Here is a 25,074-nt window from a genome sequence, read left to right as displayed (position 1 = left end):
TATTTAACCAATGAATATGATGCGTTGTATACGACCCCCTCCCCTTTAAAAATGGAAGACTGAAAACTCAACCTATTATACATTACAACACGTTTCTTGCAAGTATTCTGTGAACCCGAGGAAAAACATTTCACAATCACCGGTCTATACATATTTTAGGAGCGCCCGTAACTTACATTTTGGCTCTGGTATGAAATATGTTTCACAGCGACATACCTTTGGGTAATTGTTGACGAGGATTGTGACGGGTAAACCGTTTAATTCACATCATTTGGCCTGTATACGTATTATGACACTAGTAGTAAGTAAAGGTACAAGGGTTCATGTGGAAAGAGGTAAAAGTAAAACAAAGGACACGGCTGGAAGAATTACACGGGGAATACTTAAGTCAGCTGTTAGAATAGCGAATTCGGTATGCGTGTATTGGCATGTATGATGTGACATCCAAGCGATTGTGGTATGTAAACTTTAGGTTTTCCTGTCAGTTACACGTCTCATTAAACTAAATACCAGGCCAGGCATCTGTCACTCAACTGTTCATATCTTCGCTATGTTAGCACCACATGACTTACAAACGTCACTTCACCAGGCTCTTAGGAAGGGTTCGTGACACAAGCAACATGTTCTATTGAAATCAGTCCACCAACTGGGATTCGTCAAATAAAAAAAGCTGGGTGTTGCTCTCAATTCACTAACAATACCTCATCATTTAATGACGTCAGAATTCGTGATACAGCAAATTTAATAGGGTTACTCATAAACAAGAAAACGAACTATCCATGGATTGGTATTCTGAATAGAGTAGGTAAAGTTACCTATAAAGCAAGATCGAGTTCTCTTTTCCGATTATATTTTATCGGAATCCATGACCAGTAGGGTAACCAGTAGGGGTATGACGTCCTGCCATACACTCTGTCTTATTATAAAGACACTGTATGTGTGTAGACACGCTTATTTAATAGTCAAAACTACGTCAACTATGTCATAAATCGTCTCCAGATACAATAATAAATCCTACCTGTCAATCACCATGATTTATGTGTAGTTAGGGCACAAGGATGCTGTAAGCGCCAGGCTAATTTTTCTAATTTAAAAAAGTATGTTTTAGTTATAAATACAAGTCAGAAGTTTGCATGGAATTTTACTCCCACAGAGACATCTCAGTGGTGGTTGGGTATCTGTCAGCTATGTTTAGAGGGGAAAGTCAGATCATTTCATGCTAACCGGTGGAAACGTGTAACCTTAATTATGAAACAATTTTAATAAACGTTGCTGAGACTATTTTACCAGTTGTACTGGGGTTCTATAATTTCAATCTTGTGGTGGTTAAAAGGCGCAATGTTGCTTATATTCTGAATAGTCATGAATTACTTCATATCTGGTTAGCTGCCATAGCTACCAGTACTTATAGTATTTAATATGCTGGATGGATAAGCAGCGTCAGGTTACGTGACCCTCTTTTCAGTCAAACCAACTGATCCATTAAGTATTTAAGGTTCTATTGTATGTTGTTTCTCGAAACAAAACATTATATTGGCACAAAATCAATATAAGCCCGTGTTGTGTCCAACTGAAAAGTTTGTGTTTTTATGTTCCGATACGCGTATTGTGCCTTTTATTGGTAATCAATACTGAACAATAAAAGTTTGTAAACTTTTCTTAAGGAGGTATCGAACGCGTGGTTTGCGTCTCCCGTGACACGCTACCACAATGGTAATTCAAAGTAAGGGAGGAGTTGACTGACACTTTAATTGACAGCCAATCGTTGTCCTCCTGCTTAGATCTGTCACTTAACACAGCAAGATTTGTGATAGTCAACATCAGCGGGTATAAAAGATCGAGGGTTTAGTAAGCGCTACCTTCGCGTGCCAACCTGACTTGAGGCAAGACTAGTAGTGGCAACTACAGCGGCACAGATCGAAGATTTATTGACAAAATGAAACCCAACATTGTAATTTGCTTGTTGGCCATGGTTCTATTTCTTTATTTGGTTGAGAGTAAGCACTCTGCCGATAACTTAAATTACTCGTACAATCATACACATTATAATAGCAAAGAAGTTGCTAACGACACAAATAATGCCGAGTATGATAAGAACTTGAACAAACCTCCTTTTAACGACAGTGATAGCACCGAGGATGATACATCGAACAAAGATACCGACAATTTGTGTCCTATGTGTATGGCAAGAGAAGTCTTGAAAGGGTACCGGCTGGAGGCGATAAAAAAGAAAATATTGGAATCTCTTGGGATGAAGCGTCCACCAAATATTACTCGGCCACTTCCAAAGATCCCTGTACTGCAAGATTTGATAGGCACCGTACAGCTACAGATGGATGATCCACGCCCAGTATACACAGACAGCACTTGCACTGCTGAAAGACTTATAACTTTCGCATCAAAACGTAAGTATTTGTTGCAATACCCACTAAACATTGAGATTCTGTATCACGAGACACTTTCTGATTGATTACGACATACATGCTAAGGAATGGCGTTTTACAGCCAACCTTGTTAAAATGTCAAGGTGAAGCTACTAAAATCAGATTTTCCTATTGGTACAAACGCCTGTATTGATTCATACGCAATCAAGGGTCCTGACGATTATTCCTTCAATCGCCAGTGCAGGGGTTATGTTAGAGTAGCATAAGCTTTGACGAGAAGGATCAGATCAATAAACATGTAGTAGGGAACAAAGAAAGATCTTCGACGAAAATATTGACTTATTTGATCCCTGGATTCGCTCAATCATACCGTTTGCCACAAAAGGAGACACACGTGGGGACTGGTGTGTGGTGTCGGTGGAAAACAATGAATATGATGTGACTATTTCACGATCATTACGGACAATATAGATAACTGATAACTGTCATCAAAACTGAGTCTAATTTTAGATGAGTGCACATTGTGGGGTACACCTGTACTGTAATCAAGGCGATTTAAGCCGTATGGTGTTCTGCAGGTGTGCATCAATACAAACAATGTCCATAATGAGCACCTCAGTCAATTTTACATGAACAATCTATAAAAGTATAATTTGAATGGCTCATTTCACAAATATTGTGATGTTTGTGTCATACATGGAATAAAAATGTTGAACGAGAAAGGTAACACAAGAGATGGAAAAGGAGAGAAATCACCTTACTAAGCCAAATGATTGCATTCCGAAAACATTGCACAAACGCGCTTATTAACGATTATTAAAACGTACACACATATAAGTAACTCGGTGATTTGTGCAAGTACTAAGAACAAATTATCATTATTATACCACCGACCTTAGAATTTAAAAGGGACACAAACTGGCTGCACCATTCTAAAAAGCATACTTATCAAACATCACTTGCTTTTGGCAGAGCCCAAACATGGTATTCCGTTAGTATACATAAACTATTCGATAACACAATTTAGTAACGTGTATTCAACTGTCCAGGAAATCCCAAATCAATAGTGGTAATAACATCAAAAGACGATTTTTACGTAGTCGAAGCTATGTATCGACATCACTATTGTACTAAAATAGTTTATCGAGGATTTATGTATACAATTAATCCAAGTAAAAACATTATAAACTTATTTTGTGCCATGTATTGAGTTTCCTTGCTGTCCAAGAACGATAGTTGACCTAGTCGTAGACCTGGAAATAAAGAAATCTGAAAACTAGATCTCAACTGGTGGGCAGTGAAAAGACGTCAAACAGTTTGGTTCAAAGGAAAGCATAGTCAGTGCTTTTGAAGAGTGATTGATTGCAACGAAAACCAATAACCGTTAAATTATCCCATGTAAAATGATACACGGACAAGTGTGCTGTAACGCGTGCCAGGTTACTCATAAGGGGAAAACTTACACCATAATACACGTGCGAAGTAAACATATCGAGAGAGTTATGGGGGCTAACGGGAGTAGGTCAGTATGGCAAGTTCACGCGTGATATCACTTTCTACATATGCTTCTCGTCAGAATTTCAGTAAAACTGTGTAAAAAACGGTTATGTCCCTGACATTACGACTTTGTTTTTCAATTTTTAAAACGAGGCATTCATTGAATACCGTTATGCCGTTTAAAAGAATTGCTGATGACGTAAATCTGTTTGTCAGAGAGCCAGAGTGTTCTAGGGCAAAGTAGAGTTAAATGTTAGTTCAATGAATGATTAAATTGAAATGTTTTTTTTTGTCCCATGTAACATGTTGTAAGAATTACGCAAGCAAACATAACTGTGGACAATGTTCTATTGAGTTCACATGGCACCGCCTTGAAAGTTTCATGTTCCAACTACAACTACAACACAGTACCGCATATCAACCTGCTCGCAAAATACTGGCTTTAATTTGTAAAATAGGACATTTATACGAAATCCACATCGCTTTGGAGAAAACTGCAGTATGGTAACTTCAATCGTTGGAAGATAACTTTTAATTTGAAAATACTGGTAGGAATAGAACAGACAGCTGATTGAAAGCCTGTTTGTCAGGACAGTTGGTATGAGTGACAGATTGGAAACTTTCAATCTTAAAACCTTATTGTTTGGCGAACAAAGCTGTAGATTTGCCAACACTAAAAGTTTGTTATAGCTACTAACATGGGCGGAGTTGAATGCGGATTAGAAGGTATTGGCAGCCGATACAATTAGCTTTGCTTCTAGAACGTGTCATGCCATGCCACACTGTCAGAAGCATTTGTTGAGCTGGACGCCATTTCCATTTCGTAAAATCATAGATGTTGGAGGGTCCGATCAATGGTCAATTCTAGAAAATGTTGACTCTAAGTGTGCGTTTCGAATCACTCGTATTTTTACGATCCATTTTGTCACGAACTTAACAGGCGGGGGTGGGGCTTGGGGTGGGTTAAAGTGTCCAGGGTATGTAGGATGATGTCAACAGGTGTTCAACTAGGATCCAAGGTACAAAGGAAAGGAGTTAACTACGTGATTATTTAATCAAGTCAACAAGTTTTACACACATTTAGGGCATTTCCAAAGTCCGTGACTGAGCTCGAGGTCCAATTTTCTGTTAAAATCGGTGCAAATTGTACATACATAGTAATACATGTACATATAATTTGGAGCATATCAGTGTTGACAGCGCGATGGCAAGTGCCCGAAGAAGGGCAACACTACATCACTACGTAACTGAGACCTCGCATTCTTTGGTACTCACAAATTATATAATAAATATATTAATCATATCTGAAAAGCTGATGACGGCTCTACCGTAAATTAATATCTTGTCGTAGTAGGGATAATATACAATCTTAAAAACAATAAAAGTAACCATTATCAACCATCAATTTACAAGTAAAATGTGCCCCTTCAAGCCAGAGTATGTTTGACTTTTGGAAAACCTTTCAAGTATGGTAGTTTTGTGAGACGGATAAGAATGTTTTTCTACTTTCTAATCCTTATGTTTCTGTAAACTCTAAAACAGCCACAGGAATACCACACATGATTTGTTGTTGCTGACAAAATTGTTTTGGGTCAGCACCTAAATGTTGAAATCATAAATATGTATGGCCTTCAAACTACAAGGGAAGCGTGCACAGTATCCCCTTTAGTACTTCAGTCGTTTATCAAACATGGAAATAACATTTGGTACGATACAGTACTGTATTTGGTACTGTACTTGGACACTAGTAATGACTTTTCGGATTTATGACACAATTATTTTTCAACAAAGTACGACTTTTCATAATTTATTATTCCTAGTACTCGGTCTTCTAAATGTCAACACTTGGTGCTCTCACAAAACCATGCTTGCAACTCTTTCAAAACGAACTAGTGCCAGTGCCTTGTTACACATTATTTTAGTCTTATCTTGATATTCTCAAGACATCAAATGTTCTTGAACAACTTAATCTTTTCTTCAAGACATCAAAGTATTCTTGAACAACTTAATCTTTTGTTCGGTGAGAAAAGCAAACACTCAAAAAGGACTATTAGCTTTCAAAATGTAAACTTACTACTGGTAGGCCTAAATCAAGAACAAATGCAACCATGACTGTCAACATTTGAAAACTAATGAGACTTTAATGGGACTTATACATGGAGTACTGTTACCGCAAAAAGGCATGTGTCTGTGGTTTACCATAAAAATGTTTGAAAGACCACCCTTACCATTACTTACAAATCACCCAAAACATGTTATAAATAATAGCAACAGCTTATCTACCACTGTGACAAAATATGCTCGCAACAACAACTAACAGCTTTACCCTTTACTTACATTTATCACAAAATATGTTATAAACAACAACAACAACAACAACAACAACAACAACAACAACAACAACAACAACAACAACAACAACAGCCTTACTCATGACCAACGACTGTCATAAAATAAAATATGGTATCATGCATCAGGGTTAGTGCACTCAGCTCATTCACCTGATATCTAATTTAGCACAGGGTGCCACATGGCCACATGTGCTGATTCAAATGATACTGTTTGTATGTGAGTGACTAGGGCAGTAAAGTCAATATATTAAATTTGAGCAACATTTGAATAGTTGAAATTCAGGCAAGTTGACCTCAGTGACTTTATTGCACAGAATGAGTTATTATTTCCAGCCTTTCAATGTAAGAAGTAAAATTAAAATCTTACCACAGATAAGGGTTACTTTCTCATGAAATCTATGAGCTATCATATTGTTTATGTATGCCTATGCTGTACTATAAGTTGCTTTGATGTTTCCATGTTCACATAGAATTTGGCTTAAATATTACATGCTTCACATGATATACCATACACTTTTGCCAGGTACAGTCTAATTTTAACTCATCTCTAGATTTAAGTAAAATACTAGTATTCTTATTATGCAAATACGACTAATTAATATTCACAAACTTCACTCAAAAACTAATTCACCCTAGATACAACAAGAGAATAAGTGAACCAAATTTCCAAATTGGGCATACAGTACACCAAATATGTTTGGTATAATTGTTTAAAAAGGGAAACTATAATGTAAATATTAAAGAAATGGGGATAAACAATAAATAAATTAACTATAACTAGCTTCTTATCCTGTTGAACTACTACTCCTACTACTAACTAGAGTGACAATATTCAGTTACTACAGATAATCCTAAATCAACACACATTAGTAATTGTGCCAAGTATGCAATACATATCAATCAAAATTCGCACCAGTTCTCTCTTTGACTTGCCCTCGTTTAAATTCCACAATATATAGTGCAGTCTAAAACATTTTAGAATTACACATGTCAAATTCATTAATTATGCAAATTTTAATAGGATATGTACACCAACTTGTTATTTTGCTTAAAAACTAGAATACATCACGTTTGGCACTTGCACAGCTGGAAATGCTAACAGCATAATGAAAAATACTGCCAATGATGCTGCAGCACAACTGTAGTTAGCGGTTGCTATGGGCACGGTCCTGTTACCAGGCATATTTCCATACATTTTTGAATATTTATTCACTCACCTACCCATCCCTGTTATCTTTGTAATATGTATAATCATTTCACTTGTGAAGGGAGTAGTCATGGTTGCTAGGACCAATTATGTCAAAATGTTTTCAACAATAACTGCAGAATAACACCTCCAAAAACATCCCCATCAAGTTTCAACCCCATTCACAATGCAGTTTCAAGATATGTTTTTGACCAAAATTGAGATTTTAGACCTAATTTGCATATCGCTGATGTGATCATCACGTTGTGAATACAGCTTCATATACATATCCCCAGATGCATCCCCATTAAATTCCTGCCCAATCTGCTCAGTAATTTTGGAATTATAGATTTTTTACCAAAAGGACACATTTTTAGCCCTAATTTGCATATCACTGATGGTATCATGCCATGTACAATTCTTAATCTAAACACTACTAAGAATGTTCCCACCGAAATTCAGCTTAAGCTGCTTTGTAGTTTCAGAATTAAGTTTTTTGACCAAAAATCACATTTTTTTTACCCAAATCCACACACCTGGGGTAAGATCCTTTTGATTTGAACAATTTCCCAACTAGAGACCTAGGTAATACACCCACCAATTATCATGGCAATCAGTCCAGCGGTTTTTGACTTTAAGATGTTAACAGACAGACAGACAGACAGACACTTTACCATGCCTAAAGCACTATTTGAATGTTATCAGTTCAGTTGTACTAAAATGGGTCCATTATATGTGGTGTAAACATCAACATTTGTTTTGCTTCAAAAACATTGAATATGTTGCGAGAAGGAAAGAAATTTGTCCGACCTACCCTAGTTAGATTACTTCAATATTTTTTGGTGATGGGCATGCAGCCACAAACAACAGTAAAATGGTCGCTGGACTACAGTGTGTGGTTTGTTTCAAAATTATTTATGGGCATTTCTTGATATTTTCTAAACAATACATGTGAAGGTATGCATTTGAGTCACTTCCAAATAAATAATACCTACAATATATGGGGCTTTACCTAGGACCTGATAATGCATACAAGAGTGGATTTAGGGAAAACTAATTAGCTGTTGTATACCCAATGAGCACTACGAGAACGAACAGAATTGATGACAATAGGGCAGGGATGAGGAGAAAACAGTGGTGCTATGATTGAAAATTTTGATAGTCTTAAGGGGCAAATTGAAATATTTTGCTCTATATTTGTGATGTTTTGGAACCAAATTAAACCATATATTCTACATGAAAGTGTAGGGTCTGTGATTAAACTTCAGAAGCAGGCATTTACCAAGTGTAAATTTGCAAAATTTCTAACAGTTTTACCACAACAAAATACACTTCACAGTCAGACACATGACTGAAGTGTCCCCTCGCAGGCAGTAGAAAACATGGTGATGTCTTTCCAGATTGAAGGGGGACGATCTGCTGGTTTAGCCTCTCCAAGTATAAAATAGATTACTAGTATTTGGAGACACCTCCTTACATATGAGTGTGAAGACCAAATCCACTAGTAAAGAAATATATGGACTATTATGGTTGTCATTGTTCTTTTAATGTAGTGTTGTATATTGTAATTGTGCATTTCCAGTGTACTGCAGGTAATGGAGGGGGCTGGCTACAGAAATTCCACTGAATTATTTTTTTAGAGCATTAAGGGAAGGGGGAGGGGCTATGAAACTTTGTTTACTATAAATTTTGTACATTCCCTAACTGTAGAAGTAATGGTAAGAAATTGCTTAAATCAGTGTGGACTTTGTCTGTATTAATACACATTTGAAAGGTAATATTCAATATTTAACCTAGTTCCCCCCCCCCCCCCCCCCCATAAAAAGAGAATCTACAATATATTGCACTTACACCTTTTTATCTTTTACATGTATGATTTTGGTATTACACTTTCACCACTTCTATTACACTGGTGTGACCTGATTATACATACATGAAAGTGTCTTTTTCAGCAAACTTCACTGTATACCAAGCTAGTCCACTTTGATTTCACACACTAGACTTTAGTAATAACAGCAAGAGTGCATTAACATCTTACTCGACAGAAATAATATCCATTAATGTTCAATGATGATTCTACAGTTTTAAATACTTCAAATGAATACAGTATTCATTTTCTACATTAATATGTTCTAAATTTCAGTGCCAAGCATAACTGGAAAATCTGATACAGGAGGAGCACTTGAAAGGTCTTGCTGCTATTTTGAGTTTTCTCCTGACATTATGGACCATATCATCCATAGGGCACATCTATGGGTCTACATACAGCCATCCAAAGTGGTGCAAGATACTGTAACAATGTTACACATCAATCAGATATGGAGCAAGGATAAGAAAAGTAGACTAGGCGAGATTGTCCGCAAAAAAAAAATTCGTCTCACCTCCGGCCACTGGGAAAGTTTTGATTTCAAGAATATTGTCCTTGAATGGTTCACTGACCCTGAACTTAACTGGGGGATAACTGTGGAGGCCAAAGACCATAATGATAAATCAGTTGTTGTAACAGATACAAGTCCTGATGAGGACAAGGTTAGTGTTCATTCTTTAGTGGTTGTGGTATATTCCATAGGAGATAAATATATAACAGAAACTTCATGTTTGTGATCGGCAAATATTTCTATGTGTTACCCTTTTTGCACAACTGAAGTTAAATTGCTAGAGATGCATGCTATAACTTAGCATGGTAAACTGTCTGTTTGTGAGTTTGGATGTATGTGAATATTTCAAAGTAAAACCACTAGTTGGATTGAATTTGCATTCTGAGGATGTTATGCAATGTAAGGGATTTCTCAAGCAAAGTCATCATATTGGTGATGCACAAATTTTGTAAAGGATATGCATTTTGGCAAATAACTAAAAATCTTAAACTGCTAGGCTGATTAGTTATATTTTATGAAGGGATGTTTTGGGGGATGACTAGATAAATTATCAATGTAAGACAGATCTCATTGTTGATATTCAAATTTGGTCTATAAATTTGTTTCTAGGTCAAAAGATCTGAATATCATAATGTGTAGGGTACATGGGTTATACTGAATGATGTACATTTGAATGAGAAGTTCTTTGCTATGCACAGTAGGTGATTTTTAGTCAAATTTTTAACACCAAGCTTCTAAGCACATCAGTGTTCGATGTGGTTTGAACTTTCCTCAAGCTCCAGACAATTTTTTTAAGGAAAGATAACCTAATGGTATGTAATTCTGGTCAAAAATCTTATTTTTCTTTTTTTTAAACACCTTCAAATGCACATCCCTTACCAATTAGTTAAATCTTTTTTTTTTTCAGAAACCATTCATAGAGATTATGGTCCAGCCTCAAAAAATGAGGAAGAAAAGAGAAACAACGGGACTGGAATGTGAGGAGAATTCTAAGGAGGAACGATGTTGTCGGTACCCAATTAGTGTTGATTTTGAAAAATTTGGATGGGATTGGATCATTGCCCCCAAAGTATACCGAGCTAACTATTGTGCTGGCAAATGCCCAGCTAACTTCCTTACCCAATATCCACATACCCAGCTGGTGGAGCAACTTGACCCAAGTGCTACAGCTGGACCTTGTTGCACACCGACCAAAATGTCATCTATCTCCATGCTTTACTTCAATGACTCTGAGAATATCATTTTTGGAGAGTTACCAGAAATGGTAGTAGATGCATGTGGCTGTTCTTAAAGACCAATATAACATCACAAATCTGAGCACAACCAACATGGAAAACTTTTTGCAAACACATTGTTGGATTCAACACTTGATGTATAAAGGAAAATAGCTTAAAAAGCTACTGCATATGAACTGCTTGCAACATAAAGCCATTTGAGAAATTGTAGATGTTTATTTTATTTGGCATAATATCAATTCACCACAATAAGCTTCCATTAAAGAAAAACGAACTTTTCTATAGTTGGCACAACTGGTGTTGATAGGGTTATCATTGTAAATTGCACACTGCTTAGTAAGTACAGACTGAGATAAAATTTACATGCTATGTAACTGCTTAAAAAGACATTTACTTTGAGCCAACATATAACGATTAGGAGATCAAAGTACTTAAATTCTAATATGTAGGTGGTTGTGAAATTCAAGAGAACTGTGGGAATGCACAAACTGATTTACTACTTACCTTTGCTTTCTTGTTTGGAGGATGTCATAAGAATCAAAAAGTCTTAAACTTTTAAGAATTATTATCCGTGTCCAAATAAGAAGCTTTTTTGTAACATACAATAACATTTTTGTAAAAGCTCATTTGAACTCTTACTAGAAATAGTCACAGAAAGTGTTAAAAAGTAGAACAATGTTTTTTCCCCCAGCAAGTTGTTAACTTTTGATAACTGAATGTTGTTGAGCTATTTGAGGAGAAAGTACATTGTATACATAGATTTTAGAATATAGACATAGAAGTGTTATCACATTTAAAATGCTGTTACACCTCTACATTTTGTATGTATTATAATTCTTACTCTGATAAGAGTATTTTGCACTGCATGGAAATGTCCTTGCAGTTTGGATACCTAACTAGATTTGGATCCAAGCGAGCATATATGGTAAAACATTGGATATCTGCTTGCTTTCAATTGGTGCTCTTCAATAATTTGGCATTTTCAAAAAGTGAAAGCGCTTTTAAAAATGGAAGCAAGAAACTAACTCTAAGCTTGATTAGTGGGAATATCTATATGTTATTCTCTATCCTGAAAGAGACAAATTGCAGTAGTTTGACATTGTTGCCCGAGTGTGCAACATGATAATCAATGATATTTAACTTTAGAGATGTCAATGATATCTATCAAAGTAATCATCAGAGACAACTTTCTTCACTCTCTCAAAATTCTACAGTACCCCGGTATATTATTACAAGTAATTTTCACAACTATAAGTATTTGCACAATGTTCTCACTCATCTTTTCTCATAGGCCAGTATATCATTTTCTTCTATAATAACTGGTAAATATCAACTTGGGCCAGGGTAATTAAATTTCACCTGTTTTATTAATTGACGAATGATTCTTTTGCACCACATATAAAAATAAGTACGCATAATACTTTTGTATTCTTCACTTCAGTTGTTCATGCCTTCAGTTATTAAACAAAAATGTCCAACTTTCCCTCACACAGCTGGAGTTTTGTCATGAGGATGAAAATTAGCACTAAGATGGCATTTTTGCTGTGGATAGATTGAAAAGGAGAAATTTCCTTTTTACAATTTCTCATTCCATTTGTGTTTACATTAGGACTTCAAAACATTGAAACTTACTGTGATGAATTAACATATGCCTAGCTAAATCAGTTTTTATACCTGTCAGAGAACTTGCAGTGTTATTTTATAGAGATTTCTCCTGTATTAAAAATACAAGGGAAAAACGTTAAAGGCCAGCAATTAATTCACTCCCAAGTTTTTACAAGTCTTATCTTATCAGTGGAGCTATACTGATTATATAGGGTCATGCTTTTGTACTTGTGTACATTGAGAATCCTATCAAATTTTACTTTGTGAAAAATTGTAGTGTAATAAAAATGTGGCATGCTCTTCAATATCTATAACATTTCAAATTTTACATAGCATGTTCAACATGCATTCAACGTATTAGTGCATCACAATTCTGAAGCATATTTACACAGTCCTGAATTGTTTTCCTGTTTTGCATGTGATTTGATACATTGTTTCATCTATGGTAACTGGCCTATCATAATACAAATTCTTGTAAGTGAATATAAATATAAATCATAGATCATGGGTTTATGCATAAATCACTGATGATTTGCCTGATGGCCACAACAAATCATTATGACATTCCCTTAAGATCTTTCCTGTACTGGTAGAAGTGTCTTGTATTCCTTTAGGAGCTAGGACTGATCAAACCTTATCTGAAATAACTTACTGCAGTTGAGCAAATTCGTGTGCATCAAATTACATGTACACAACACATGCATAAATTTGGATTCATGGCTTAAAATTCTTCTTTGATGAGCATCACTGACGAATACAAATTTGCTAATTGGTACCCATTGTGTAAATTATTATAAATTGGCAACATCAAGTCATATTAAATTAGGCAGTACAGTATGGTAACTTGACAGATTACCCGTGTGCCAGACATCTGAAAGATGTTGTGAAATAGTTGTTGAAAGTAGCTATATCAAAGTACAAATGTATACATGTGGAGAAGATAAATCATGTTTTCAATACTTTAAAGGATAGTTTACATTTTGCTTCTGATTTACACAGAATCTGCCTTTGTACACTTAAAGAGTGTGAACTTTGAATGAAATCACTTTGCTAATAAAATGGTTTAAAACCAGATCTAAGAGACCACATGTTTTGTGTGAGATTTGAAGTGTAACACGCAATACTTTAACAAGCATGACGTTTGGTCTAACCTACAGTTCACCTCTGTGATGTGACATAAGACTGTGATTTGGAGGAGAAACAGAACGCCATTTTTCTCAATGCAGCTGTTTGCGATTATGCACAGATACACATCAAAGTTCATGTTGAGAAGTGATGTTTTAGTGCAGCATATCTGTTATTATTTGTATGAGATGTTGTATGAAAGTAATGGGTTAGTTTAACTGTTAATGACAATGGCAAACAAAGAAAGTTGTTGCATTTATCAAATGAAATTTAGGACTTTCTTACTTTTGGGGATATCATAGTATGATCAAAAGGTGGGTAACTAAACACAAAGAGATTTGGTAACTGAGACCAAAATTTCAAAGTGTCTTGATACACCAAAAATTAGTTATGCCATTCATAAATCATATCTTAATAGCTCTACCAGTTGTCCGACACAATTGAATATTACTGATGAAGGGCATGGTTATGGTTGCTAGGGCAGTTGTGTCAAAATGTTTTGACACATTTTTAGACCTAATTTGCATATCACTGATGGGATCATCATGTCATGAACACTTCTTAATCAAAACACCCCTAAGTACGTTCCCACAAAATTTAAGCCAAATCTGCCCATTAGTTTTGGAGTTTAAATTTGTTGACCAAAAATCACAGTTTTTGACCCAAAACGCACATCTCTGATGCGATCATTTTCATTTGAACAATTTCCCAACTCGACACCAAAAGTAATGTCACCACCAAATACCAAGGCAATCGGTCTGGTAGTTTGTGTTTAAGTCACCCACCCACTCACACACAGACACAGACAGACACCACACCATGCAAATAGTACTTTTGAACCTTATCAGTTCAGTTGTGCTTAAAGATTCTGGCAGTGAATCCCAAATTTTCATTGACATCTCATCAGCATCATCAGGGCATACTATTGTAATACACCCCTATTGATGCTGAGACATGTTGCTGAAAATTTGGGATTCAACTCCAAAAAAACTTTCTTGCCTCTGTGAGTAGAAATTTTCACTAGTACCTATGATCCAGAGTCCATGAACATTCATTCTCATGTGATAGTCCAGTTGCCAGAGGTGGTTTTGGGGGGTTAACCTTGCAATGTGAGTTATATGATATTTTTTTGCAGATTCCACCTCAGAAAGGTGTCCTGTTAGCATATCTGACGGGTGCCACTCGCGCACCCCTGGGCATTTTGTTATATCGCGAGAAAACCAAAATACCATGTATTGCTATGGGTAAACACATGTTTTGGTAGGCTTAATACTTACTGCCTATAAAACCATGTCAAAGTTACTTTAAAGTCATATTTACATGTTGCACACTGTATATTATGAATAATCAGTCAATTACAAATATTTTGTCAAAAGTTTTGGATATTAAAATATCATAATTAGGCTAAAGGTCAACAAAATGTCGCCATTTTCAGTTGTTATGACTTATAGGTAGTGGATGTATTTTCTGTGTATCGTGTGGGTACATCCATTTATCATATAAATTTTATTTATCAAATCGGGTTATGACACCAGTTACACATTATAAGCTGAGTCATACTGATATTTTGTCTCTAAAACTTAATATATGTAAGTATTTTGTTGAACTTTGTACATATCATAAATCATGATCTGATAACCTAATTATGAAAAAGTGATTATCATGTGTTGATTTACAGTTAGTGATCATAATATATCCACAACAAATCTTGAGCCAAGGTTTTTGAATATAAAAAAAAAAGTTTTGAACTTCAAACGTTGTATAAATTAGACCATTTTGACCACTTTACAACCTGAAAGCTGAAGTAATGATATGCATAAATTTCAAAAAAAATACATATATATTCAGTTTGGGGGAACAAAATATCAGTATGACACAGCTTATAATATGTAACTGGTGTCATAACCTGATTTGATAAATAAAATCTAGATGATACATGGATGTACCCACACAATACACAGAAAACACAGTCACTACCTATGTCATAACTGAAAATGGCGTCATTTTGTTGACCTTTGGCCTAATTATGATATTTTAATATCCAAAACTTTTGACAAAATATTTGTAATTGACTGATTATTCATAATATACAGTGTGTAACATGTAAATATGACTTTTAAGTAACTTTGACATGGTTTTATAGGCAGTAAGTATTAAGCCTACCAAAACATGTGTTTACCCATAGCAATACATGGTATTTTGGTTTTCTCACGATATAGCAAAATGCCCAGAGGTGCGCGAGTGGCACCCGTCAGATATGCTAACAGGACACCTTTCTGAGGTGGAATCTGCAAAAAAATATCATATAACTCACATTGCAAGGTTAACCCCCCAAAACCACCTCTGGCAACTGGACTATGATTGAATATATTCTAGGAGTTGGGATAACATAAGAGTAGTTTCAACAAAGTTACAGAAAAGAGAATAAAATTGCTGACTCAGCCTGTTTAACTGTGAAGGGCTAATATTTTGATAATGAAACATCAAAAAAACTTCGGCTAAATCAATTAATTTAGAAAATTTAGAAAAATTCTGTAAATACTATGATGACACTCATGATTACATAAAGTAATTCATCAGTCAGAGGGCAAAACATTATGAGCACATAAAACAAGAGAGATCAAACTTTATATTGCCATTAACAAGGTAAATAAAAGTATGGTGTACCTAGTCAAAAAGTGTGGTTCATCCAAATGATACAGATGGATATTTATGAGCTAGTGGTAATTTCTGGAGCACCAAGGTAATAATCACACACAGTCCCCAAATTATGCTGACAAACAGCAACTTTACTCTTAAATGATTTTCGCCCTATGGTGTTGCAGACACAGACATATAAAGCAACCGAGCACCCTACTCAGGTACGTGTGGTGTGGTTCAAAGGACTATCATTGCAATTATAAGAACAGCAATTCTCTCTATAAATATGAAATGAAAAAAAAATGTCATTCATTGTTGAAAAAACTTTTATTCTTTACCCCAATTACTGTGCACACTTTAGATGACACAATTTTAGTTTTGTCCCTTTTCTTGAAAACAGAGACTACTCTGTCTATATTGGTTGAGAGCAGTGTGCCCTCTAAGCCAATTTGATACTCCAGTGACACACACAATTTTTAGTGACACACCAAAATTTGGTGTTCCCCTATCTCTTACTATGTAGTGACTTCACAAGAAATCCCAGTTTTTATCATTTTGACTCACAACAACAAAGTTTGGTTATCATTAGAGGACACACTGCTGGAGAAGACTGACATCTTTTAACTACTTTGTCAAAGCATCACTGAATAGGGAGCAGCAGTTCAGCTGAGACAAAATTCAGTAACTGCCTAATGAAAGTTGCACTTCATCTGGGTTACTGCTGAGGAAAGTCTTCACAAATCAATTCCAAATTTTATCTTGTCAATTTCCTACTAAGGATGTCTTCGAGCCTAAAACTTGCATGTTCTTATTACCGCTGACAGACTCATTAGTCAAAAAGGCACCCTGACAAAGCCCCTTTATGTCACTCGTATTGTCCTCAGTTGAACGAAGAAAAATATTGGGGAATAATATCTAAATATTCATGTTCTGCTATTAGATATGTATGTCTTCCAACTCTGATGATGTATCAATATCATTGACCTCCACCGCATTGGACAATAATAAACAAATTTCAACTATTTGCTTCTTCATAATCCTATGTAATGGAAGTGATACAAAATCATGAAATGATTCTGCAGATGATTAAGTTTCAATTTCCTGTAGTGGTATTCCCTTTAACTTTATATCCGAATCATATATTATACAAATGTACTAGAAATTACTTGCAACGGTGCACATGCATACTAGTATTTACACTGCAGTGTAATATCGAAAACATTATTTGCATACCTGAATCATTTCTGGAAATGACATGCAAATGATGGCACAAGCATTTATTATACATGAAAGCATGTGATTGCCCAGTGTACACAGTGTCATTTTTATGGACATTTGCCATTTCGGATAAACATAATTATGTAATAATAACCGAACTACATACCGTGTGAGTGCCAGTGTGGGTACTCAGGGGTATTTGCACTAGTTCTTACAATTATTTTCTGCTGCACTTCCACTGGCTATGCTTGTGAAAGTTTGGCCACAGAAAAAACTGGCGGCAAACTCTCAAACAAATACCCTGAGTATTGCACTTGTGTGTCATGGGATTCTGCTGAGTATCTGACTTTTGATCTCTGAACTGGAGAAAGTAATCTTATGAATTACCAATTCTAAAGGGAAACAATTATTGCCATAACTCAATTGCCCCAACAACAAATTTTAACATTCAATATTATTTTAACAAAAGCATGATAGGGTTTTCAAAATTATCAAATCACAACCTCAATAAAGTTAACTGTTATCTACACTTGTTTGGTGATAATATCTCAGATATAAAATCCACTAGATCAATAGACTTATATACTCATGATACTGGAATATATTTAAATGTTTGCAATGCTCTTTGCCTTGTTGGTTTACCTGTGCTACTAGTTTTGACTATTACCAGAAATTTAAAAACTGATGTGTTAATATAGTGTAGTATCTATCAAACAGTTAGTGTATGCCAATACATAAAACAGGTCGACTGGCACATGCAGTGACCATACAGCTTCCTATCAACACAAAAAGACATGCACACACGAATGCACACAAGCAAGCACACACACACACACACACACAAGCACACACAAGCACACACACACACACACACACACACACACACACAGACATACACACAGACACAGACAAGTTATTACATCTGTGTTCTTTTGAGTGAACAACCTGTGTCAAAAAGGTCTGACTTTGAAATAGCTAACCTCCCTCTGGGTCTCTGTGATTGAATTAGAAGTGGAACAAATAAAGTAACTGAGAATGACATTTGTGCTGCTTCTTTCTGTTCATGATTGACAGCTACAGTGTAGTTTGTTTGTTTTACAGAGTAATAGGATTAAATGAAGATTGCAAATAATGTCCGTAATGACTGAAATGTCAGAAAGTTGAACGATGCATCCTTTTCTCTCTGTCAAATCTGTGTGCTCAGGTGGCTTTTCAAAATTTATTCTATTATTCACTTGCTCAAAGTAACTTTCACATCAAATGAAATTTGCTAGCACGTTTATAAAGCTAGTAATTGTTAAAATATAGTGCAATCTGCTAAACACCACAGATATACAAGCAATAACAACAACATCTAGCATACCAACTACCATCTAAGAGTCAACATGGTCCATGTAAACACCTGTATTTTATCTTTTTAAAGATAACTGTACTCATCAGTCAGTTTTAACAAATGATATTCACAACTAAGCTTTCCAAAACATACAAAACATCAAACAAAAACATGGCCATTAGATGAGCAAAAACTTAATACATATTATGGTAAACATCAGTAGATTCAAGATTGCTTTACAAATATGCTCCATTCATTGCTTCCATGATAGAATGATTGCATCATAAGTGTTTGTATTAAAGTGGCACAAGCTGGGTTTATATGTTTTGGTGATTTTGGTACTTTTTCTGCAAATTAAAATGTACCCACAGTATTCTACTTATTGATGTCTACTTGGCCATCGCTTGCAATTAACTCAATGTAAACCTGGTATTAGGATATAACTTATAAACATAGTTTGATGATGTAATTTATCATATGTATCAATAAATGTACAGGAACTCCCTCCTAAGCAATCAACAGTTCTGACAACACCAGACACAAATTGTAATGTAACAAGAAAAAATGCACTGACATTAACATTACACGAGACTGGTTTAATCAAAGTTTTTTGTATGTATTTTCACTTCAGTAAACAGCTCATAAACTTGTAAAGTACAAGTGCCACAAATGCTTGCACACACTCACGTGACAGGCTTGTATTACTGCTGAAATAACCCATTCTTAGTGGGATATCTCACCTTTATAATACTATCTTATCTGTTACTACAGAACTACAATATACCAAATGTTTCGAAAGATAGATAACTCTTCAATTCTCTGTCACATGAGAATGCACTTACAGAAATGTGAGGTTATGCTTATCTAAAAGGTGCGTCCAAATGTCTTTCACAACATGTACAATGAACGTACAATATATCTCATTGCACTAGGTCTTACCCTGACATGGATGTTTACAAGTCCTATTTACTCAGGTGGCTTATTAAGATTTACTGCAAGGCTTGCCTCACTTTTAGACCTTCCTAATATAACTGCATTGTTTCTAAATATAAATCAATTGTTTTGTTTATGTGATGCAAGCCAAGAGTTTTCAACAAATACATAAACTCCAAGACATGTGGTCTGACACTGCAGTGAGAATCCATCTGTATTTACACAAATCTCATGACGGTAAGAGTTACAGATACACATGTCAAATAAAGTTTAAATGGGATTTGATCTTCCATTCTTTCCAATGAGGGATGTAGTCCACTTATCATATTCAACTATACATGACATATCACCTTTGGGGTATGTTTTTTAAAGCTGTTGGTCTAAATTAGGAGCATATTTCAGGTGAGAGTCTAAAATGAAGTACACTACACTGTATTCTCAATAGTTTTGGTCTACAGTGGGGTGTACTTTCCTGAATTCCTATCAACAAAACACTTTCCTGGCCTGCCATAGCAAGTGTCCCAAATGTCTACTGGCTAAAATCTGTGACTTCGCTATATTTGTTCAGGATTTCGTTAAAAATGGAAACAGTGAATGATATATGAAAATTATTCCCTAACTTTATATACTATCACGAATATACATACAATTATGTACATACTTACATACACACATACACACACACACACACACACACACACACACACACACACACACATACATACATACAATCACATACATACATACATACGTACATACATACATACATACATACATACATACACACATGTACATACATACATACATACATACATACATACATACATACATACATACTATACTATATTATCATGAACTGACTGGTATTAGCTTAACATTAAATGCTGTAACCACAGCTGATTTGTCTTGTTAAAAAAAATTATATGAATTTGTTATATATATACTAGAATCAAACCATTCTAACTATGAGTACATTACTTGTATTTGCTTCCTAATTACAATGGATCATGGGAAAGCAGCAGAATATGCTTAAAGTACTATTGGAAGTTCAGCACAACATGTGTGAAGTCACCCTGACTTGGCCTGATCTGTGTTACAGATGTCAGCATGATGGAAATCAATCTTTTCCTATGCTTTGTAATGCTTTCCTGTCAGAGTGCAATGCTACCCAAGGCTCAAATCACTTCTTGGCCATTCTTCATGATAATTGATATATGGTCCTTAAATCTACGTATAGAATCATTTAATTAGATTACAAGCAACTTGGAAAGATGGTCACACAGAATTTATCTTTATACATTTGAAAATAAACTTTGTTGTGGGCATCTTATGTGTTCTAAATAAGAACAGATTTCTGTAAGTGGCTGTGTTTAATATGGAACTATTTCAACTAAGCAGCCATGTTGACATGTAAATGACCCACACAGCTGCATTTGTATTTTGAAATGGATAACAAGTACACAATCACTAGCTTTGTAGCTTTGTTAGAGTTTGAAGTAAGAAAGATGTATAATTACAACATATCACAAAAAGATGAAGTAATTAATCTGACAACCTGGACGTACTGTGTACTTTCTGTACCAAGGTTGTGCATCTTGTACATTTATCTTCACTTTTCTTTTTACTACAATTGATTGTTCTTTCCTTTTACTTCTCTTTAAACTTTCTTACTCTATGTCTTCTATTCACTGAAATTCTTCATGAAATGTGTTGACTTTTCAGAATAACCAACCTCTTTTGAAATTTATTAAAGACTGCTTAAATGAGTTAAGGCACAATAAAACTATGCCATGATACTTTTCTTCTTTGACTTGTTTTACATGACTTGCAATTGTATTGGGTTGACTCAAATTCTTATAATACCCTGAAAAAATAGCAAAAATACTATTGACAGACGAGATTTGGTTACATACAATACGCTTACTTTCAGATAATTACAATATTACTAATAACAAGCGACCTATTGGTCAGAATAGCTCCAATGTTTTTTTTTGTTCTTTTGTTTTTTTTGTTGTTTTTTGTTTGTTTTTTTAACATGTGTAGAAGTCACCATTTATAAAAAATTATATTTTTATCCATAATTTTGCATATTAATGACCCAATTAACTTGTCTTGAACTGACATATATCTGTTCATCCCAAGACACCTACACAACAAATTTCAGCTCAATTGGCCCAGTACTTTTGGAGACATTTTTTGAAGCATTTTTACCAAAATTTTTATTTTTTTAGACCTATTTTGCATTTAAAAATGGCCCAATCAACTTGACTTGAACAAACGTACATCTGCTTATCAAATGACATCAACACACCAAATTTCAGGTCAATTAACCAATGCATTTTTAGAGTAGAGATGAAAGTGGAAAAGTTGATGGATGGACGACTGAGAATCAACCTAAACCCTTAAGTTCCGTGCAGCTTTCGCTGACAGCAGAGCTAATAAAGATCTTGATTTTATGATTCAAGAAAAATGTGAAACAATTGAAATCATAGGGAATTGTTAGAAGTCAACCACCATTGACCCCAAGGTATCAACTAAGTCATCAGCTACAATTTTCTATTACTTGATAAAAATGTCTTACTGAGAGTAGTTAAGCAATTACTGGCTCTTCCACCTAACAAACATACTTATGTGTGAACAATAATGTACACTTGCAACACTGATCCACATTTAAGTATTGTATGGGAGTTTTGATGATGTGAATAATTAACAAATCAATGACTGACTTCCTAGTCAGTGAGAATTCGATAACATTCAGCAATGTATCAATGAGGATATAGCTTGCATTCATTTTGCCAATGTTTACTTTCACCATGGTATATTTTTCTGCCAAAAAACTGTTACAGCTTGCTAAAAAATTGAATCTACCATTGATACATGTATATTCTGATTGTACAATTCAGATTGCACAAATAATCTTCTTGTTCCATGTATTTTATGGTAAAACACAAATTTCATTTCTAGCATGTATTGATATTCGAGTGAGGGTTTTGAAATTTGTTAGATGCATGTATGACTAAGCAAGCATACTAAATGTCATGCAATAAAACAGTTCACCTTCAATCTGAAACAATATGATTGACACCATGAACTGTAAATTTAAGCAATAAACCACCCCCTGGGGATGGTATACCAAGAGGTTTTGACCAGTGAACGAAATATATGCACGAGCGATAGCGAATGCAAATATTGAGTTCACTGGTCAAAACCGAGTGGTATACCATTCCCAGGGGTGGTTTATCGCTATTATATTATACCAGTATATTGAAAATATCGGAACAAGATAAGACGCAACATTTTCTGGTTTCATTTGCGCCCCCATCCCTGCACGGACTACAACGTTCATAAACGAACACTTAACATCAAAATTTGGATGTGTGCCAACTGTGCATTATCGCTCATTTTAGACGCACTAGTTCGATGTCTAGACCAATCAGATCTCACAATTTGCGCCATCAATATACTGGTATAATATAATTACATATTTAGAATGTCTCACTAAAATTGACAACTCTTTCTTTTTGCACTCAATGGCTGTAAAATCTGAACCCCAGTTCTTGATAAATACTGAAGGGAGTAACCCTTCCACACCCAACTCCATCCCGTCCCTATAATGTCCTCTACAAACCATGATTTAATACTACAACAGTGCTATTTATAGTGAATATATAATGATTGTATATCACTTGGATCATATGTCAGGATGACATGTGGGTATGTTACAGCACAAATTAACACCATGAACAAAAGTTATACACAGTTGTAAAGTTTTAATGATATAGTGCACAAAGTATAAACAGAACACATAAACAGCAGAGTAATCTATGTATAGAAAGTCATAAATTATTAAAAAATACGCTGGTAGCGCTTTTTCAATCCAGAGTGACCTATATAAGTCTAAAAACCATATACATCATTGATCTAATTGTGATTGATGTATGAAACTTTTCATCTCACCCCACTCTTCAAATAATGTCATTGACATTTGATACTTAGTACTAGACTATTTCACACACATGTAAAAGCCAAAGCACCTACATTCTTGTTAAAGGAAAAGTCTGCATTTTTACAGTACACATGTATTGATTATTGATTTAAAAGTTAAACTGAAGTATGATTTTGGGTGATAAAATTATAGCACTGGTAACTTACTAAACTTTGAAATAATGTACCACAGCCCAATATCACTTGTTCGGCCATTTTAGGGATTTCCTACAAGGGTTTATTTGTGATGAAATCATTATTGCTTTAATGTCTTTACACTTACAATGAAACTGCACATATACTACCATCAATTACACTCGATCCATGTCTGTAAATGTTTTGAGACAGTCTTTGTGAATTATCACAGTGATATATTTGATGACATGCCCAAGATCTTTGCAGTGACAATGTTTGAAATAACTTTTTTCTTTGCGGAGAGTCCCAGTGAGCTACCAATTTCCGAAATTGGTAGCCTAAGGAATAAGGATGGTGACCAGTAGTCCATATTACAGAGGAATTCCACTGAAATTTGTGTTATTAAAACACTTGCATGTCCCTACATCTGTTGTCTTTTATTAAAGTCAATGCACAATCAGCAGTAGCCAGAAAGAGGTCTACCAACTGGAAATTATGGTAGCCCATGACAAGATTAGTATTTGGACCACAAACTCGACTAGTTTGTTCCAAACTATTTTTGTGGTCCAGCCATGAACTCTGTATTCATCCATCAGTTTATGTATAATATTTATTCCACTGTCATTTTTTTTACTTTCTCTCTTGTTATGTTGATATGATTTTGAGTTTATGGCAAATAAAATACTATAATATTTATGTCAATGTGGGTGACCAATAAGTGAAGCGGGTACAAAATACTCTTTATGTCCTATACCACTCATGAAATGTCAGATGAAAGATCTCTCAATCTGCCCCTATCTTTAACATTTCATAATATGAAGCAATTGTAAGAAAACAGGTTTGCAAGTCTGTTTTGTTAATAGACACAAATTTAGCATAAAGAGTGGTACAAGTATTGGAAAACAGTGCTCATCAGTGATAATGTCCTTTCACAAGCCTGGTAAACTTGCAGCATAAGTGTTTCAAAGTATCATACCACTAGTAGATTCTATTGGATGTGAAATAAACTAGAGTACTGGGAACTTTGTTTACCACAAATATAAACCATCAATATCTCAGGGCACATGTTC

General features: G+C 35.0%; 1 protein-coding gene across 1 annotated transcript; it reads left to right on the top strand.

Annotated features, from left to right (window-relative positions):
- Window positions 1-1,878: 1,878 nt before the first annotated feature.
- Window positions 1,879-13,713, top strand: LOC144433868 (growth/differentiation factor 8-like). The gene is made up of 3 exons (XM_078122258.1): window positions 1,879-2,405; window positions 9,562-9,947; window positions 10,704-13,713. Exons 1-3 carry the CDS (start codon window positions 1,937-1,939, stop codon window positions 11,085-11,087), a joined length of 1,239 nt encoding a protein of 412 aa, XP_077978384.1. The 5' UTR covers window positions 1,879-1,936; the 3' UTR covers window positions 11,088-13,713.
- Window positions 13,714-25,074: the final 11,361 nt, after the last annotated feature.

This window comes from Glandiceps talaboti, chromosome 4 (assembly GCF_964340395.1).
Source record: "Glandiceps talaboti chromosome 4, keGlaTala1.1, whole genome shotgun sequence".
Taxonomy (NCBI): domain Eukaryota; kingdom Metazoa; phylum Hemichordata; class Enteropneusta; family Spengelidae; genus Glandiceps; species Glandiceps talaboti.
Note: the sequence above shows the minus strand (reverse complement) of the source record. Positions and strands in the feature narration are given on the sequence as shown.

Bases quoted from the DNA above. Each gene is read 5' to 3' on its own strand.
- LOC144433868 (XM_078122258.1), top strand. From the start codon at position 1,937: ATGAAACCCAACATTGTAATTTGCTTGTTGGCCATGGTTCTATTTCTT. The intron at 2,406-9,561 runs GTAAGTATTTGT...TCTAAATTTCAG, and splicing joins TATAACTTTCGCATCAAAAC to TGCCAAGCATAACTGGAAAA. The intron at 9,948-10,703 runs GTTAGTGTTCAT...TTTTTTTTTCAG, and splicing joins CAAGTCCTGATGAGGACAAG to AAACCATTCATAGAGATTAT.